The sequence below is a fragment of the Anarrhichthys ocellatus genome, unplaced genomic scaffold (assembly GCF_004355925.1).
Source record: "Anarrhichthys ocellatus isolate YVR2014 unplaced genomic scaffold, GSC_Weel_1.0 scaffold141, whole genome shotgun sequence".
Taxonomy (NCBI): Eukaryota; Metazoa; Chordata; class Actinopteri; order Perciformes; family Anarhichadidae; genus Anarrhichthys; species Anarrhichthys ocellatus.
The window spans coordinates 56,368-76,445 of NW_022280171.1; the positions used below are offsets into that span (position 1 = coordinate 56,368).

The window sequence follows — 20,078 nt, forward strand, 5'->3', positions numbered from 1 at the left end:
CCGCCTTCTGACAGACCAGCAGTCAGTGGTGGTGGCGATATGGTCAACTCCCCTCAGGGCCTCAGTCACCACCTTCTTCATTCCCTTTGAGGCGTCATTAATCATGAAGCGCAGGGTCAGCCGTGTCATAATTTTTGCATTAGGCTGCAGTTGCTTCGCAAAATCTCTAAATGGTTCTTGTTCAACAACACAGAATGGCTGGAGCCCTTGGACCACATACTTCACGACAGCTTTGTCAATGGACCTCTGAGACACAGTCAAGGTGTTCACTAATGTGGTCTGCTTGCTGGTGGAGGGAGTCTCAGGAGCCCTTTTTCTCTTTGTTGATGTCAGCTCTCCATATTTTTTAAGGTGGTGTAAATGCTTTCTCTGAAACAGTGAGAGAAAGACATTTTGTAAGCATAACAACTTTAGCTAGCCCCACTTACTACACACACTTGCATGCATCTCCAACTCCGACGCGGTTCAAATCGTAATGCTGCGCTCTCGCGGCTCCTGTCAATCCTATGGTGTGGTGGTTAACGTTAACGCTAGCTAATTTAACGGTAGCTAACTTAACGTTAACGCTAACGCTAGCTAATTTAACGTTAAGTTAGCTAACGTTAACGTTAGAGTTAACGGTAAGTTAGCTAGCTAGCTAACGTTAACGCTAACACTAACATTAACTAACTTAACGTGCTGCAATGATTATAGCTAAGATGACTCAAATCAACAAAATCTCACAAATGTCAACACTTCCTCAGCTCACTAACTCGCTAGCGATCTGTCTACTACACTAATTGTCTCATTTGATTTACGATAGCTAGGGATTGTTAGCCTAACATACACCATATATATAGCTAAATTAGAAGATCAAAACTCCCCCCCCAGCCAAAGATATACTCCAATCCTGTGGGAAACACTGCTAGATATCCTAACAGGTCTATGCTAATTATGACAACTAAACATTAACATTGCGGCTCATGGGATTCATCTTAATTTACGTCAATGTGTTTCCTGAGGTTGGATGGGGAGTTTTTGAATGCCAATATTTCGGTAGATTTCGGTAAGCATAAGAGGCACTTCATCCGGTACGAAGAATCTTTCACTCCAACATAAGAAAACATTCCTCGCAAATATGGCCATGGGTGTTCGTCACCACTGTCGTTTGTTGCGGGAGTAGCAGGTGCTTCCATCATGAAATCAGTCATCGTCTTCTCATGTAGCTAGTCGCTCGCTAGCTAGCATGCTGGGCATCACTGGGAATCAAAAAAACGCGGCTTTGAGAGCACTTGTTTACAATTGCACATTAACGTGATTAACCAATGATTTAACTCGCATCTAGGACCACGTGATTCGCCAAACCTGCTTGCTTGCAGTCTGTCTTCCACCACAGTTCCCGACGTTGGTCTCATGATTCATTTTTTTCTAAAGATAGATTTGATTTTGTAGCGAGTAACGAAGGTTTCAGGGGAAATGTATCGGAGTAAAAGTATCCGTTTTCTTTGCAAAATGTAGTGAAGTAAAAGTAGAAGTCAACAGAAATATAAGTAGTAAAGTAAAGTACAGATATCCAAAAAAAACGACTTAAATACAGTAACGAAGTATTTCTACTTCGTTACTATACACCACTGGATTTACCCAACGAACATATTCTTAAGGCTTAAGATTTGATTTTATCGTGAATAACTGTATTTTGTGAAATTGAAAGTAATGTATTGGAACATGTGTTTTTCTATTATGATTCAGTGCAGTCATATGCATGAAGGATATTTTTTTTCCTTTGGGCTACATCCATACTAAAACGATCTCTGTCAACAATGCGTTTCAGCATCGTTTTCGAAATGATCTCTAGACTAAAACGCCTGAAAACCAATATTCACGTACACTGGGCATACAGTAAGTATTGGTTGCTTAGTTAAAAAATACGACAGAGTAATAAAGTAGTCTTCAAGAATGAAAGATCGTGTTTGATACTTAAGATATTACTCTAAAATCTTCCTCTATAAACTCAAACAAACACATTTCGTAGAAAGTTTTAGAAGTTATATTTTTCAGACTTAGTTACAACGCTGCCGATCTTGCTCTATCTCTTCCTCTCTCACATCAAATTTACTTTAAAATTAACACTTACACATAAAGGTTTACTAGATTATGGGTCCATAAATATGGTCAACACACGTCTCTCACTCGTTTTGTTGTTTCTGTTCTCACTCGTAGCTCTGCTGGTGGCTGAAGTCTCTGTCCTACTGGAGAGCATTTACTGCTTTTGTTCCTTTACATTTTATCTGCGGACTTCACAATATTTGTGCAGAACAAAATAAGCATTAATAAGGACAGGAAAGTCCTCCGGTTTGTGTCCATCGTCCTCCTCTAAGCCGCTAAACGTGACTTCAGACGGCCGCCGCCGCTCCGTAGGGCTGATATCGCCGCTGGACACGCCGCTCACTAATCGCTCCACTAACAAATCAAGTGAGAAGTAGAGTAATTTTCTCATAGACTTCTATACAATCGGCCCCCTGATGGCCATTAGAGTTAGAGTCAGCATGCTAATTTCAGTAGATATCTCTCCAACTTGGATAATAGAAGACATCTTTGATATAACATCACACTAACGTCTTCACATTCTGTTAATAGTTCATTTTTTACATATTTTAAACTAAAATTCTGACTAAATCTTGCACACTGCCCCTTTAAGACTGTGTAAATATGTTAATATCAGTTATCTTCCACCTTTGGCACAACTACAACTGCTGCTGTTAGTTCTGGTACTAATGGTAAAAACAGTAAGGAATTTATTATTTACTATAAGAACAACAGCCTACTAAATACCAACCTGTGACATGAGTTCAGCCCGTTTCTTCAAGGAAGAAGAGAGATGATGTTAACACCACGGAAGGAATTTAGGCAATAATTCAGATTCCTGTCTCAGTTCCCCATTTGATGCTTCCACTTTGAATGGTGAACGTGTTATGTCCAATGATGTGACAGCGGATTGCAGGTCAGTGACAATTTGTTTCTATTAAAACATATAAGCAGGATCAGACGGACATCCTAATGTGAAGCTGCTAAAGAATATCTGGCTTCTTTGTTTTGATTTCAATACATTGTTATATATTACTTTTAACCCCTTCCTGTTTGGTCAAGTGACGAAAGAAAGGATCTTGATAAATGTGACTGATTTCACTAGATATGTTATCTTGTGTAGAGTATTTTAATCCAATTTCTAAAAAAGCAGAGGTACAGATCTTTTTACAGTGCAATTTCTTTTGTTTGAGAATGTCATAAATGTAATATAAACCACACCCTTTACAGCAGGACAACCTGCAACAATCTTGTAAGCCATTGTTCTCTGACTTCTCTTCAAGTGTTTGTGTGTAGTTGGAGGAGCTCAGCCCTGACACAGAGAGCAGAGGAGATGCGCCCTGCAGCGTGATAATTAAATAACACCAACACATTAAAAAGAACAGATAAAAGAACCCGTAACGTTGGAGGTTATCAATACTCTGGTCTTTAATAGTTTAGCCACGGGGCCCGTTTAACATCCATCCCTACCTCAGGTATCGTAGAAACGTGAAGGGCTCTCTCTAGAGCCAGTGTTTGGTTTGTCCATTCTGGGCTACCGTAGGAACAAAGCTATGCAACATTGCGGACTCCGTGAAGAGATCCTGCTCCCTATTTAATAAGAAGGGTCCTTGTTAAGGAAACAAAAATCCAATGATTCTTAGTATAAGGTCATTATACACTAATAATAAAATAGTTATTAATATCATATTCCATTCCAGCCAACAGATCCTACACACTGTTCCTTTGAGGAGGGTAAGGCCACTCAATAGAGTGGTGCAGGAAGGAGTCCTAAAACCCTGAGTTAGCATTTTTGCACTTCTGTTTCCCTTGTCTCGAAGTAAAATATTTTTTTTGGTTTGATGTTTTAGGATGTAAAATGAACATTAGATACTCTCTTGTGAATTTTGATTTTGGTTGCATCGCACCGTTAAAGGGGCAACAATTAGCATGTCCATCCGAGTGTCATGTTTCCATCACTGCCGATCGGAGCTGGAGTCGGTAAATACCTGTGACTACTGCAGAGTAATCTGTCCTTGGAATGAATGCCGACAGTAACCTTTCCCAAGACAAAAGCCAGAAGTTAGTATGTTTTTTGACTAGTGGAATGTGGCTGTATAAGAAGCATGCAAATACAAACAGTAAGATCAGAAAACATAGTGATTTGATGAAATGAAATATAGAATGGAATGGTAAAAAGACCTGGGTTCCAGGTTTTGGCATAGTTATCCAGTTAGCTCAAGAAATCTGCTGCATGAAGCTCTGGATAATCAAATAACTGAACTTATGTGACTGACTATTAAACTGTCCTCCCATGTGAGCAGAGAGCACTGATGTCACAGAAGGAGCTCCTCCTTGGAGTCCTGCAGGACTTGGGGAATGACGAGTTCATGCACTTCCAGTGGTTCCTGAAGCAGGCAGAAATCATAGAAGGCTTCCCAGCTATCTCGAAGAGCCGACTGGAAGAGGCCAACAGGCATGACACGGTGGATCAGATGGTGCAGACCTACAGCCTTCTTGGAGCTCTGCAGATCACAGTGGAAGTTCTGAGGAAGATCAGCAGAAATGATTTATTGGAGCGTTTTTCCAAAAGTGGTTCTGAACCCAATGGTAAGTCTGAGTTCATGTTAGCCTTCTGCTAATGAAATTAATATTGAAAATTTCATACCTTTGACTTACATAATAGGCCATTAGCTGGCACTATGCCAACGGCTGAATAATTTCCATCATAGGAGCCTCTCTAATCATCCTCTCTATCTTTTTCTTTACATCTCTGCTCGGCTCCCTCAGACGATGCCGATGATGTTGGAGAGACTTCAGAGAACACAGGACCTTCCTCAATTCAACAAGCACAGGGAGCTCCTCACCCTCTCACACCTGGTGCTCAGGCTGAAGGTGAAGCTATTGCTGTTTACAGTTTGGGCACTACTGATTGCATACCTCTTAAGAAAAAAAGTTTATTTTAATGGCAGAGGCAGCATTGTGACCAGAGAGCCATTTTTGCAAATCCCTGGTTCGGACCCATAAACATGAGACCTTTTCACCCACTTACATCTGGCTTTTGCCTTCAGTGGGAAAGGTTACATTAACATCGATTCCCGGGACAGATGAGTCTGTGGTAGTCATTGGTATTTATCGGCTCCAACTCCCATCGGCAGTGTTAGAAACACGACACCAGGGTAGACACGTGAGTCACTGCCCCTTTTCCAGCATAGTGCTAGTGATTTGCGTTGTAGTGAATATATAATTAATTATATCTTAATATTTTCCACCTCGTCAACATCCTCTCCCAGAATACACAGGGGTTGTGAAGCATCCTCTTCCATCCGAAGTTTATCTCCCTGGTCTTGGTCATGTTCAGAAGCAGATTGTTTCTTCCAGCCCACACCACAAATGAATCCCCCAGTGCTCTGTACTTATACACCCAACCACTGCAGAGTTTCTCAAAAAACTCCTGCAAGTCACATGGCCAGTACTAACCATCTGTTGTGTACAATGTGATAATCATTTCAGAGAGAACACTGCTCAGTTTGTCAAAATGCTGTCTGTCTGTCATGAAGTCTGTAATCCAGGAGATAGTGGACGTGTCCACCCTCATTGTGCAGCTTCTCCCTCTAGTGGCTGGATGGTGTTGAACGCACTAAAGAAATTCCACTCCCAGATAGGGCTGGTAGGTAAAGGGTCCAGCGATGATTTCACCTGCGGTCTAAGGTGGGCCAAGACCATTCTCTCCGGCACCTTCATCACGTGAGATGTGAGGGCAACTGGTCGATAGTTGTTGAGGCCAGATGGAGTAGTCTTCTTGGCAACTGGTGCAGGCAGGACGTCTTCCACAGCATTTGTTGTTTCTCCAGCTTTAGGCTCAGGTTGATGAGGTGTTGCAGGATAGCAGACAACTGGCTGACACAGGTCCTCAGAACCCTCGGGCTGATACTGTCCAGGCCTGCAGCCTTGCCTTGGTGGAGTCTCTCCAGCTGTCTCCTAACCCGACCAGTAGTGACAGTCAGGCGGAGGAGGGTGCTTGTCTTGTTAGTGGAGGAAAGGCACTTGAAAGGTGAGGGATTTGGGTCTAAGGAGCTCACCAGGGGGTTTCAGGTGAGAAGGGTGAAAGCATTAGGGGCAGACGGGGTGTGTGGAAGTCTGGGTGAGAGGTGAAGGAGACATTACATTACAGTCATTCAGCAGATGCTTTTATCCAAAGCGACTTACAATAAGTGTATTCAACATAGGTATTCAAGAGAACTACTAGTCACCAGAAGTAATAAGTGGATCTCCTTTTTTAAACAAGCATCTAAGAGCATAAACCAGAGCAAAAGTACAGTGCAGAAACAAACTAGATAGATAGATATAGATAGATATAAACTTTATTCATCCCCAGGGGGAAATTAGTTTGTAGCAGCAGCAATTTAGAGAGTAAAATAAAATATAAAATATTACGTATGAAAATGCACAATATATACAGTACAATAAAATAACAGAGCAGATATTGAATTTGAAGAAATAGAATAATAAAAAATAAGATAAAATAGAATTTAAAAAAATGCACAGTATACAATGAATTAGAATGGTATTAAATTAACAACTAGGTAAACTAAACAAACTGAACAGTAGTGCAAGGATCACCAACAACAAGCAACAACCGTGTAGCGTTGTTGTAGTCATTTGAAGGAGGATGATCTGGCCAGAGGTGATTTATTATACAGTGTTATAGCAGAGGGCAGGAATATTCTCCTGTATCTGTCCTTGTGACAGCGGAGCTGAATCAGTCTGTTGGAGAAAGTGGTGGAGAAGGTGATCCGGGTTATCCAATATGGATAATAGTTTCTTCAGTACGAACTAATACGAATACAATAAGTGCAACAAACTAATATGAATACAATAAGTGGTGAGTGGAAGGCTCAGGGTAGTACTTCTTGAAGAGGTGAGTTTTCAGCCTGATGAAGGATGGGCAGCGACTCTGCTGTCCTGACGTCAGTGGGGAGTTCATTCCACCACTGTGGGGCCAGGACAGAAAACAGCCGTGACCGGGTCAATCGGTTGCAGGGACCTCTGAGCGACGAGGCATCCAATGGATGCGAGCTCTTACAGGGAGCCAGTGTAGAGAACGGAGAAGGGAAGTTGTGTGGGAGAACTTGGGGCGATTGAACACCAGACGAGCTGCAGCTCTCTGAACAGCTGAGGGCTGTGAACTAAACCTGTAGAAGAAAAAGTTGAGCTTATTTGCTCTCTCCGACTGCCTACTGAATGTTTGTCCCTAACTTTTAACCCACTGATTTCCTTCATTCCATTGCACACATCCCTTGTGTTGTTCTGCTGGAGTTTGGCCTCCAGGTTTCTCCTGAGTAGTCCTTGCACTCCTTCAGCTTCTCCCACAAGTCATGCTGTATATTCCTCAGTTCATCCACATCTCCAGACCTGAAAGCTTTCTTCTTCTTCTTATCAAGAAGCACTTTCAAATCACTGGTGATCCAGCGCCTCATTAGTCTCCTGAGTCCAAGTCCTCACAGTCCTTCTGGATACAGGCTGCCGTTGGACAATAGGGACATACTTTGGTGTCAGCAGGAGCAGGTCAGATCTGCCAAGGGAGGAAAGAGCAGTGGCACTGTATCCTTAGTATTTGCATACAGGAGGTCCAATGTTTTACTGTCTCTAGTGGGGCAGTTAACATACTGATAAAATGTTGGCAATGTTTTATCCAGAGTGATATGAATAAAGTCCACAGTAATGGGTTCATTCCTTACAGATTTGCTGGTGCCAAGACCAAATCCTCCACGATCCATCTTGTCATACCAATGCATGCTCCAGTCAAACCTCCAGAACAAGTTTATGTGTATACCAGAAGGGTCGTCAAAGCAGAAGGATAAAAAACATCTTAATGATATCTACACGGAGCTCTACATCATAGATGGGAATGATGTTGATGACAACACGCAGCATGAGGTCAGACACATTGAGATGACATCAAGAAAACCACAAGGAACTGACAGATCAATTCAGCACAACAACATTTTCAAACACCCTTCTGGAGAAAACACACCAGTAAGAACAGTCTTGACAAATGGGATTGCAGGAATCGGCAAAACATTCCTTATTTACAAGTTCATCCTGGACTGGGCTGAAGGAAGAGCCAATCAAGACGTGCATCTCACATTCCCCTTCACCTTCCGCCAGCTGAATTTACTGAAGGACAGAAGGTTTCGTTTGGCAGAGCTCATTCACAAATGTATCAGGGAAAGCCAAGATATAAAAGAGGAGGCGCTTCATTACATCTTCACTGAACTACAGGCTTCAGGAAACACCAACTTCGACAAGAGTAAATTTAAACTTCTGTTTGTGCTTGATGGGTTGGACGAAAGCCGCCTTCAGCTTGATTTCAGTGACAAGGAAGAATGCTCTATTGACGAGCCACTGTTGGTGAGTGATCTGCTGGCATACCTCATCCAGGGTAAACTGCTCCCCTCTGCTCGCCTTTGGATAACCACACGACCGGCAGCGGCCAATCAGATCCCTCTATACGTTGTTGACATCGTGACAGAGGTGAGAGGGTTCACTGATCCACAGAAGGAGGAGTACTTCAGGAAGAGATTTAGAGACGGGCCGATGTTCAACAGAGTCATGTCCCATATCAAGACATCAAGAAGTCTACACATCATGTGTCACATTCCAGTTTTCTGCTGGATCACTGCCACAGTTCTGAAGCAAATGGTAGGCGAAGACGACCGAAAAGAAATCCCTCAAACTCTGACTGAGATGTATACAAAATTCCTTGTGTTTCAGATTAAGCAGACAGCACTTAAGTATGACACAAAGGAGAACATCAAGATCATTATGTCACTTGCGAAGCTGGCTTTTCACCAGTTGGAGAGAGGCAATCTGATCTTCTATGAGACAGACTTGAACAACAGTGGCATTCATCTTGGTGAAGCATCGGTGTACTCAGGGGTGTTCACACAAATCTTCAAGGAAGAAGATGGGCTGAACGAAGACAAGATGTATTGCTTCGTGCATCTGAGTATTCATGAGTTTTTGGCAGCTGTTTTTGTAGTCCTGTCAATTGTTAATCACAGAAAGGATATGATGGCTGAACCGCAAACACTTCTCCAACATCTGCAGAAGCTTTTCAGAAAAGCATCCACAACTGAGGTCTATATGAAAGCTGTGGACAAGGCCTTGAAGAGTCCAAATGGACACCTCGACTTGTTTCTCCGCTTCCTCTTGGGCCTTTCGTTGAAGTCAAATCAGGATCTCTTGCAAGGCCTGCTGAAACAAACAGGAATAAGCACAGAGACCGACCAGCAGCTAGTGAAATACATCAAAAAGAAGATCAGGGAGAATCCTTCACCAGAGAGATGCATTAATCTCTTCCACTGTCTGAGTGAACTGAAGGACTGTTCCCTAGTGGATGAGGTCCAGTATTACCTGAGACAAGGAAGCCTCTCCACAGCAAATCTCTTTCCTCCTCAGTGGTCAGCCCTGGTCTACGTGATACTGTCCTCTGAAAAAGATCTGGATGTGTTTGACCTAAACGAATACTCCAAATCAGAGGACGTTCTTATGAGAATGCTGCCATTGGTCAAAGCCTCAACAACTGCACGGTAAGTACTTGTTTTAACTTATTTAAACACTTCACTCAACAAATATTTGTATCACTTTATGCAGTATCATTATTTTCAGGTATCTGGAAAAGGAATACATTTTATAAACAACTCACATGGTACTTGATACATACAGTATAGCCAACCTACGGGGGCTTTCAAGGATCATTATTTGTCATTATGCAACACAGGGTTGCATGCAGTTGTAGCTTATTTGCAACACAATAAAAACATGACAAACAAACAAAACCAAAACAGTGCATTCCTGTATAGCATTTTGTAAATTTAAATCAGGAGGAATGTAAACAGCAGCAACAAAAACAATTCTCTGGGCAGATAATATAGCCGACATCTTAGCATGAAAAATTCGACACCTTAAAATCTTTTCCATCGCCTTTGATTGTGTTTGAGCACTAAGCATCATTGATGTAAACACCTCCTCTCATCCCACCGGAGTCCTGCACTCTGTCCTGCAGTCCGTCCGTTAAGTGTAGCTTGATCCGGGATACCACGATGGAGCCAGTTCTCTGTAAAGATGTGGGTACAACAGTCATCTCTGTTGCTATGTTCGCCTGAAGTCTTATTTCATCCATCTTATTTTCTTGTGACTGAACATCAGACAGCCAGCAGTAGACTGGGTGGTGGAGTAGCCTTAGGCTCTAGCTGGATTAGTTTAGCTTCCATCTCGGCAGTTTGGTGGTGTTTGGTCCGGCAGGTCCGGCTGGGTGGTACTCTGGTTTGTATCTAAACAACAAGTTGCCCAACCCCTTCTCACTCCCAAAGTATCAAATACCACAGTTTGGTCATTGCTCAATGGCATCTGACACAGACACACTGAGACACTCAATAGGGTGTGTCTGTGTTGCACCGGGCTTACAACTAACTCCAATGTAAACAGTACCCTGTCCGAGCAACTGACATAGTGCAACAAAGTCCACACAGGGCAGGTGGGAGGGGTTGGTTGATCGGTCAAACAAACACAAGACTTTCGCTTAAGAGACTGCTCTTTGCGTCCCATGGGAAACTAAAAGCAAATATGACATTTTGTCACATCAGTAGTTAGTCACGTGAGTTGTTAGTCACATTAATAGTCAGTGGCGTTAGTAAGTCAAGCTAACGTCAAACAAGTTATTTTCCTAACCCTGACGAAGTGTGTTTGTTGCCTGAACCTAACTTTCTGTGAAGACGGAAGTTTAAAGACACTATACACTTATCGTACAAATATTAACCAACCCTCCCTGCCACGTCCAAAACTGACGCTAGAGGGGTACGTAGAGTGTCATAGTTTGAAACATAGGAGCACTGACCAAGCAATGAGAAGATAATGCGACCCAATTGCAGGCGGTGAACCGGCATTTGTTGAGATTGGCACAGTACAGGACAGGTTAACAAGAGTGGGGGAGGTCTGAGTTGGACTTCTTTTATTTTGTCCGCATAATTTGTGCACTGCACTACACCCGACTGAATAGCAAACAAACCCAAAGCAGCAATCTCACTCTGACTGGAACTAGCCAAACAGAATCTACCCCAAACAGGGAATCTCTGACTAAACAGACACTGAGACTGTTTATTATAGTCAGAGATTCCCCTGTATCCAGCTTCCCCTGCTGTCTAGACCCTAAATATCAATGCTGTATATTCATTAGTCACATAATGACTGTGGCTAAGGGATAGAGCAGATTTTCCTTCAATCAGAGGATCGTCAGTTTGATCCCCGGCTCCGCTAGTCCATGGCTCCTTGGGCAATAAACCCCAAATTGCTCCCGTAGCTGTGCCTACACACAGTGTATGAATGGGTGTGAATGGTTAGATAGTCCTGATGGGCAGGTGGCACCTTGCATGGTAGCCCCTAGCACCAGTGTATGAATGGGTGTGAATGGGTCAATGATGACATGTAGTGTCAAAGCTCTTTGAGTGTTTGGAAGACTATAAAGGCGCTACACAAGTAAAAGTCCATAATAATCCATTTTTAGTGAGATAGGTAACTTTACATTTTGCATTTTGCGCACATCTTAATTTAGTGATCTGCTAGGTGTAACAATATATTCTACCATATAATATATGAAACATAAATAACTTTAATATCCCACTCCCATTCTAATTCAGACTGAGCCAATGTGAGCTCTCACACCTATCATGTGAAGCCCTGGCTTCAGTTCTCGGCTCGCAGTCCTCAAGCCTGAGAGAGCTGGACCTGAGTTACAACGACCTGCAGGATTCAGGAGTGAGGCGGCTCTCTACTGGATTGAAAAATCCTAACTGTAGACTGGAAAATCTAAGGTCAGTACCTACTTCACTCCACTCTCACTGCTTTACATGACTGTGTTTCATTAGTTGATCTCGCTAATGCATCTGTTTTTGAGGTCTGAATTAAAAGAATTCTTGATGCAGCCATAAGACGCCAAAGTCAGAAATGTTGCATTCAGTTATTACATTATTTCCATGTGGACAATTAAGTTACTACTGCAAACACTGGGATTAAAACAGGAGTCTGTTTTGTCCAATAGCATGAGTGCCAAAACAGATCGCTCCCTGTAATAATCCAGTTTACACAACAGAAAGTGTAACGTTGATGTTTGCAGTTTAGTCTGTGGAAAAATATCATGAGATATTTCATGGAACTCCTTAGGACGCCACCTGTACTCCTGCTAATCTTCACAGTATGCCCTGTGTTTCTATTTTGTAATAATCCATATTTAAAAACTTAATGTACCCTCTGTGATGTAAAATTGTAAAATTTAAACATATTATATATAAACAATGGATATCAATGCAAAACCAGCCAGTCGCGATAAAGAATTGAAAAACAAGAGTGAGCAACTTAAGTTTCAGAATCAAACTAATAAAAGACTGCCACATGCAGGTTGTCCAGCTGTGAGGTCACAAAGAAAGGCTGCGCTTGTTTGGCCGCATCACTGCGCTCCAACTGCTGCCATCTGACAGAGCTGGACCTGAGCCACAATCCCCCAAGAAAACCCAAACTCAAGATGTTGAATTTGATGAAGATACCGGAGCCACACAAGTATACTTATTAATTTTTTATTGACTTATTTACATTTTTCTTGAGGGGCTTTAAAAATGAGTGTATTCATCAGTACTTGACAAAAATATTACAACGTAAATTGATTATAATTGAATTAGCAGTTCAGGGAAAACTGACAATACAGAACTGTGACTTTAATTATGTTTCTGTATTGTTTTGAATTAATTTAATTCCACAGGATTTACTTACTTTTGTAGGGAGAGTGTACCGTAATCTTCACATTCTAATTTCATAACAGCAAAACTATTGAACAACGATTCATGACAATTGACATATTACATGTTACATATTTATTGCTGTACAGTACGTTAAATATCTTACTATGAAGTTGGCCTATGGACTTTTTTTATTGCCATTCTTTCTTAGACCAAAAGACTCTGAGCCAACAGAGTTCTGCTGTCACAATGTGGGACAATACAGCAGTCTGAGAGAGCTGGACCTGAGCAACAACAACCTGCAGGATAGAGGACTATACATGCTCTCTGTTGGACTGGAGAGCCCCCACTGTGGACTGCAAAATCTCAGGTCTGCCTACTGTTCTGTCACGTAATCTGAAGGTGCTAAAAATTCAGAGCATTAACTCTACGTAGCAAACAACTATTTGCTATGTAAAGATATAGTGGAGTAGTGGAAAATGAAGCCAATCTCCCTCTGCGTGCTTCTCTGTGCTTTTTTTAAGTAGCTGGTCCGGCCGCACACCGAGTCCCAGTGTGTTTGCCGCTTCCCCCTCAGTTTAACACTGTTAGCTCAGTCAGCACTGTTTAGCAGTGTCGGTGCTGTTAGCACTGTTAGCTTCTAGCCCCCAGCTCAGCCGTTGTCATGTTATGAGGCGTGTGGAGGCAATCCCTCAATCATTTGCTCTGAATTTGGAATTTAGCAACTTAAATGATACGGTTGTCTGTTTCTTTTGTTTCTTTCTATAATACCTGTCATGGTGCTTCAACCCACCACAACTGTTGTTCTCAAACAAATGAATTGTCATCACTAAATCCTCTTCAGTCTCAGTTGGTGTAACCTGTCGAAGAGAAGCTGTGAATGTCTGGCCTCAGTTCTCAGCTCTCAGTACTCCAGTCTGAGAAAACTGGACCTGAGTAACAACGACCTGCAGAACTCAGCAGTGGATCAGCTCTGTTTTGGACTAAAAAGTCAACATTGTAGACTGGAAACACTAAGGTCAGTAATCCTGAACCTGCGCTTTGACATAGAGATAATGAAACCTTAATGCCAGCACACCAGCATGAAAGTGGTCCTTGGAGGATTAAGCATGTTCTCTCTGCAGGTTGTCAGGCTGCCTGGTCACAGAGGGAGGCTGTGCTTTTTTGGCCTCAGCTCTGAGCTTCAACCCGTCCTATCTGAGAGAGCTGGACCTGAGCTACAACCATCCAGGAGACTCAGGGGTGGAGCTGCTCTCTGCTGGACTTAAGAATCCACAGTGGAGACTAGAAACTCTCAGGTACTCAACAGTTCACCAACCGATGGCCTCTGTCTTGTAACATAATGAGCTGCTCAGTGGCCATTTTGGTGGTTCTTGATCAACAGTTTCTCCTTTTTAGTAGAAGCTGTAATCGTGTTTGTTTAGTGTTGACATTCATTGATACATCCCCTGCTTTATGGTCTGTTTGACTCTAAATGGACCATCATTTACTAAATGAACATCATGCTGTATTGAAGAAGACTTGAAACTGGAGACTGAGACCATAAACTCATGTTTACAATGTTTACTGAGGTAATAAATCAAGAGAGAAGTAGAGTAATTTTCTCATAGACTTCTATACAACCAGAGGAGTCGCCCCCTGGTGGACACTACAGAGAAGGCAGGTTTATGACACTTACAATAGTATTTGATTCATTTTTCAGAACCGGAGGTAGACGCCTGGTTACAATGCAAATCATTTGGTCTTTGAACACAGGATGTGAGTTCGAAGTGGCTCTATAGGCTTACTGTGGTAAAGCCAGACAAGCTGGCATGCGTTCACTGAGATATTAAGACTGGTCTGTAGTATTTGCCCAACTGTAATTTTGCTCTTAGATTAGTCAATCTTCAATTCAAGGTAGACAGTTTCACAAAAGCTTCAAAAGTTAACATGAGAAAGGAAAGAGTTTTTAGAGAGCACAGTAACCTGTTGGAAATACACAGTGAGGACTTTACACTTTGTCCAAGGAAAGTGTCCTGATCCTAACGAGCAGAAGTCAGCAGAAGTACTGATCCTTGCTACTTCAAGAGGACTCAGCTCTACGTCATTTTATTCCACTGGAAGTCTTTTATACAGTTACGTTAAGGAACATAAAGGAACATTCTGAGCGGTTTGATGCAGTTCCTCAGTCAGACAGGTTTTTTCTATTTTGAAAAAGAATAAGTAATTTACTCAAATTCATGGCAAATCTACCTGTGACAGCTATGTGCGACAGTCAAATCTATTGTGTTGTCCTGCTGCTTTAATGTTTGGTAATCCTCTCAGAAAGATGCTTGAGATCCTGAAAGCCTGTTCTTGACAAAGTACCATCCCCTCCGAATAATAACGCGCATGGGAAGCAAAAAAGCGTCTTCTCTGATAAGCTAGCAGTAGTGTTTTCCCCCCAAAGAACCATTTCAAGTTCTTTTATTCAGCGGTTTGTTTTATAAAAATATCCACGACTAGTGGACACTGAGTTGTTGAATCTCAAACTGGATCTATAAACAGCAAACTTAGTAGAAGATAGGTAGAAGATAGGCCTCTAGCCCTAACTGACCTGTCGCCTCTATCGATGCCGACCATCTACACACAGCATGGACTGTACACATCCACAAACATGTGTAAAGGTGTCTGTGTATGCAGACAGTCAAACATAACCACATGTGGGTTCACTGTCGTGCAACCAATGGGTTCTGTCAAACACAGGCAACTGATCATGATATCCCCTCTTCTTCTCCTTCAGGGTTGATCTTTGTGGAGAGTTCAGGATCTTGCCCGGGCCTAGGAAATGTAAGTACTTTTTCACCCTTACCTATTCTACCACTCTCACTTATACTCTGAGCAAAAATCTAATTCTGCTGCTTCTGATCATATTTCCAAATATAAACATCACACTAACCCTTTTTTCCTTGGGAGACCTTGTGGGTCTTTTTTTCACATAATTATATGTTTCATGTTGATCATAGAACACTTTTGGCTTGTACACCATGCACCAGTTTTTTTACCTGTTTTTCCAAGGCAATAAAGAAGAAGTGCAGTATTTTTTATATGAAACATCCATAACAGCGGACATCCATAATGTTCGTTGCTGTTTTGAATGACTAACTTCAAAACTAGTAAAGAATCTTTCCACCATTGACCCTCCGTGTCCCCCTCAGGTAAACATTGTTAGCTCTGTCAGCACTTTCACCGTAGTTAGCACCGTTAGCTATGAGCGCTCGCTCGTCGCAGACATGTTGGGAGGCAATCAAAATGCTCCCAATCTCGGATCTTGCAACTTCAGTGCTAGTGTCAGCACACAAACATGCTGTGTTCAGCAGGTATAATGTGAACCATATTTCTAACGTATTGGTTCAAATTTTAGTTAACTTCTTCACTCGTATTGGAAAAGTTTCAGAAATACTGGATTGGGTATCGGCCATAGTCATCGTGACGCTGACAGAAGCAGTAGAGTGGAAGCTAGACAGGCCCAATAGTAATATCCCATTCACCACAGAAAGTTCTACCCTCTCCCCAGACAATGGAGATATTCTCATCTTTTTTTAAAACAAATGTAAAGTTGTAGACTTTCACAGTAATGGTAAACATTATTGCAGTGTATTTGAATGACATAACCTGACAGGAAGTAAACATAGACCCAAGCAGCAGAGTGAAGCTAGACAGGCCCAATAGCAACATCCCATATCAACATACCTCATGTTGCACTTAAACTTAACAGAATTGAGTATTCTTGAATGTTTCATTTATTTATTTCAAATTGGACATCTTCAATATTTGTTTTTAATGCAAGACTATAGCCCAAAGTTCTTTGCTTTAAGTGTTCTTGAAGTTCTTTAATTAATGAGTGGAAAGCAAAATTATATTTGATTCCTCCCCTTTTCTTTGCTGATCCGAACCGTGATCTGAACCGAACCGTGAGGATTGTGATCCGTTGCACCCCTAATTTCAATATAATATATTTGTTGATTTTTCCCTGATGGTCTGAATAAATTGCTAGTAGAAAGCTCTGAGAAAATACTGAACGCAATCTGGTTATCTTTGCGTCACCGACGGCAACAATAATACCACTTGGTAACACTAGTGGGGGAGTTGAAAAGTGATCTATTGCAACTTTAACGTGGTCTGTTAAAGGGAAAATATGCCACCTTTTATGAGGACTGGTGGAACAAAGACTTCCACCAGTCGGTATTTGCCCTCTGCCGCTCAGGTTCTGGAGGGTCCCCACCGCTCATATCCTACCCGCTGCAGCCTCAGGCAGCCTCTCAACAGTTGGTTTGTGGCCTGCCGTTTTGAGGCCTCAAGTTCGACGTTTTGGCCCTCGCCTTCTTGGCTTTTGCAACCGGTGAATGGAAGTGACCATATCTAAACTGCGGAGGAGTGAAAATAAAGACACTGTATTCGGCTGTGGGAGTGACCTGTCAATCACAAGATAGCCCCGCCCTAAAGCATACCCTGCTTTATGGTCTATTTGACTGTAAATGGACCATAATTTACTGAATGGACATCATGCTTCATAGAAGAAGGTTTGAGGCCATAAACTCATCTTTACTATGTTTACATAATAAATCAAGACAGAAGTAGAATCATTTTCTCATAGACTTCTGTACAATCTGACTTCTTTTTGCAACAGTGGAGAGAATGCAAGTTTATGACACTTCCGCATTGGCTTCACTCTCGGGAACCAGAGGTTTCAGCCTGGTGTCGGAGTCCGTGAGCTAACCCAATATCACATTATGTTACGTTCCACAGGAACAACAACACGTGACACTCGCTACCCGATCCGTGCAACCTGCCCGATCCGTACTGCACATGTGCAAAATAGTGCTACACACCAGTGGTTAAACACTCTCGTGCAATCCACTGTGGGACTAATAAAGGAATGTTTCTTCTTCTTCTTAACGTAGGGAGTTACAATATGATGCTTTCAAGCTCTATTCAGTAAAACAATTGTATTGAGTGAAGGTTGATAATAACGTTATCATGATATGCTCAAATGTAATCATATAAAATGTAGCTTTGGAGTAGAAATTTGAATAATTACATTTGTTTGAAGATGTTTTCAATAAGAAATATAGAATAGATATTAGAGGGGGAATTTTACCGTGTTTAACACACTGGGATCTGCCGCTACAAAAGGCCAGGTATCGGAATCGATATTGTGAAGGAAGAAATATCGGAACATCTCTACATTTCAGCGTGATGATTAAGATGGTAAAGCTGGTAAATATGTCCAGCAACACACTGGTATGTTGATGTCATCTATGTGATAATGTTAGCATGCAGACGTTAGCATTTAGCCGAAAGCATCTCTGTGCCCAAGTAGAGCTTTACAGAGCTGCTAGCATGGCTGTAGACTCTTATGGCGACTGTGGCTCGGTGTTAGAGCGGGTCGTCCTTCAATCAGAGGATCGGAGGTTTGATCCCCTGGCCACTAGTCCATGTCAATGTGTGCTTGGGCAAGACACTTAAGCTGTGCCTAAAGTGTGAATGTGTGTGAATGATTACATAGTCCTGATGGGCAGTTGGCACCTTGCATGGTAGCCCCTGCCATCAGTGTATGAATGGGTGAATGATGACATGTAGAGTTAGAGAGCTTTGAGTGGTCAGAAGACTAGAAAAGCGCTGTACAGGTCCGTTCAGCATGTTATTTGACCTGCACCATCTTTGATTTCCATGCAAGAAGCACGTTGGTTGTGACAGCTTGAAAAAGAGCCTTCAGCATCCGTCCCTAACTTCTTTGTCGCAGATACGTTCTTACCTATACATCTTCTCCAACTCCAGCAGGGACACAGGCACGGACTCATAAGTCATCCAACCCTGCCTCCCTCACAGAAATCAGATGTTCAGTATTAAAGGGAAGATGTGATCCTGAAGAACTCCTCTGCAACTGAAATAACTTGTCTGTGAATGAAAGTTCACTCCATTTACCAGCTGTGTCCCTTTTCCTCCTGGCAGATGCCTGTGAACTCACACTGGACCCAAACACAGCACAGGAGAATTTACTCCTAACTCAACGTGCCAAACAGGTTACATGCGTCGGGAAGGCGCAGTCCTACCCTGATCACCCAGAGAGGTTTGAACACATGAGCCAGGTCCTGTGTACAAACGGTCTGACCGGGCGCTGCTACTGGGAGGTGGAGTGCCGAGGACCAGTTTACGTAGGAGTGGCGTACAGAGGAATCGGCAGGAAAGGACGAAAGGACGACTCTCTGCTCGGTTGGAACGACAAGTCGTGGTGCTTAGAGTGCTACAGCGACATCGCTTGGCACAACGGGAAGGTCAGAGGTCAGAGGTCATCGCACCACGGCTCCAAAACAGTAGCAGTGTATGTGGACTGGCCCGCTGGCACGCTGTCCTTCTACAGTGTCTCCTCTAACACACTGATCCACCTCAACACCTTCAGCTGCACTTTCACCGAACCGCTCTATCCTGCGTTCAGGGTACTTGGTACTAGTTCATATGCGTTACTGCTCACCTGTTAGTATTGTACGATGGGATCTAGGGAATATATATATTAACATATATTCATATCAATACACCTCTTGATTTGTATATTTAGTCATCTCTTGAGACATATTTGTGTATGCAAAGCAGATCCATTTGATGCATTTTGCACACAACAGAATTCAACTTTTTAAACTGACATACAAACAGAGGTGTTGATATATAGACAGTGGCTATGAGTGCGAGTGGTGCCATTTGTTTATGGCAGTCCAATACCCAGCTCTGCTTGTTCTGTACCAGGTGTGAATGGTTAGATTGTCCTGAGAGCCCCTACAATCAATATATGAATAAGAGACAGTGTTTATATCAAAATGACCATTTTACATCCCTGGAAAAGGCAAACCAGTCTCTGTCACGGTTCTCCAGTGCGTAGCATTAACATGACTATACATGACTTTTACAACTAATAAAGAATTAAAAAACACAATCAAATACATAATTCAATTCAATTCATACAATGATGATTAATGGGTAATGTAGCACCCCGTTACCACAGAAATCCGGTTCAAAACACCGTAAAGGCACGTACACACAGGAAGCAGCGTTATAAAAATATAAATCTTTTATTAGTACAAATCTAACTGTGTGAAGCAACCAGTGACAGCTGGTTTAGCGGGCAGGAGGAGTTCACACTAAGATCGGCCTCAAACAATTTAAATCAAAACAAACAAAACAACAGACCAAGGCAGCGTCCAACTAACGAATGTTCAGCAACCCAAC

General features: G+C 42.3%; 1 protein-coding gene across 2 annotated transcripts; it reads left to right on the top strand.

The window, feature by feature from the left end:
• Positions 1-2,901: 2,901 nt before the first annotated feature.
• LOC116400009 (NACHT, LRR and PYD domains-containing protein 12-like) lies at positions 2,902-19,846 on the top strand. Of its 2 annotated transcripts, XM_031877599.1 has the most exons (11): positions 2,902-2,980; positions 4,368-4,653; positions 4,834-4,938; positions 7,787-9,638; positions 11,745-11,918; positions 12,502-12,660; positions 13,048-13,206; positions 13,681-13,854; positions 13,961-14,134; positions 15,598-15,644; positions 18,810-19,846. In XM_031877599.1, exons 2-11 carry the CDS (start codon positions 4,377-4,379, stop codon positions 19,334-19,336), a joined length of 3,648 nt encoding a protein of 1,215 aa, XP_031733459.1. In that variant the 5' UTR covers positions 2,902-2,980; positions 4,368-4,376; the 3' UTR covers positions 19,337-19,846. The 2 variants fall into 2 exon arrangements, with proteins under 2 accessions (XP_031733459.1, XP_031733460.1); XM_031877600.1 differs by lacking the exon at positions 2,902-2,980 and having other exon boundaries at positions 3,908-4,653.
• The last annotated feature ends 232 nt before the right edge of the window (positions 19,847-20,078 follow it).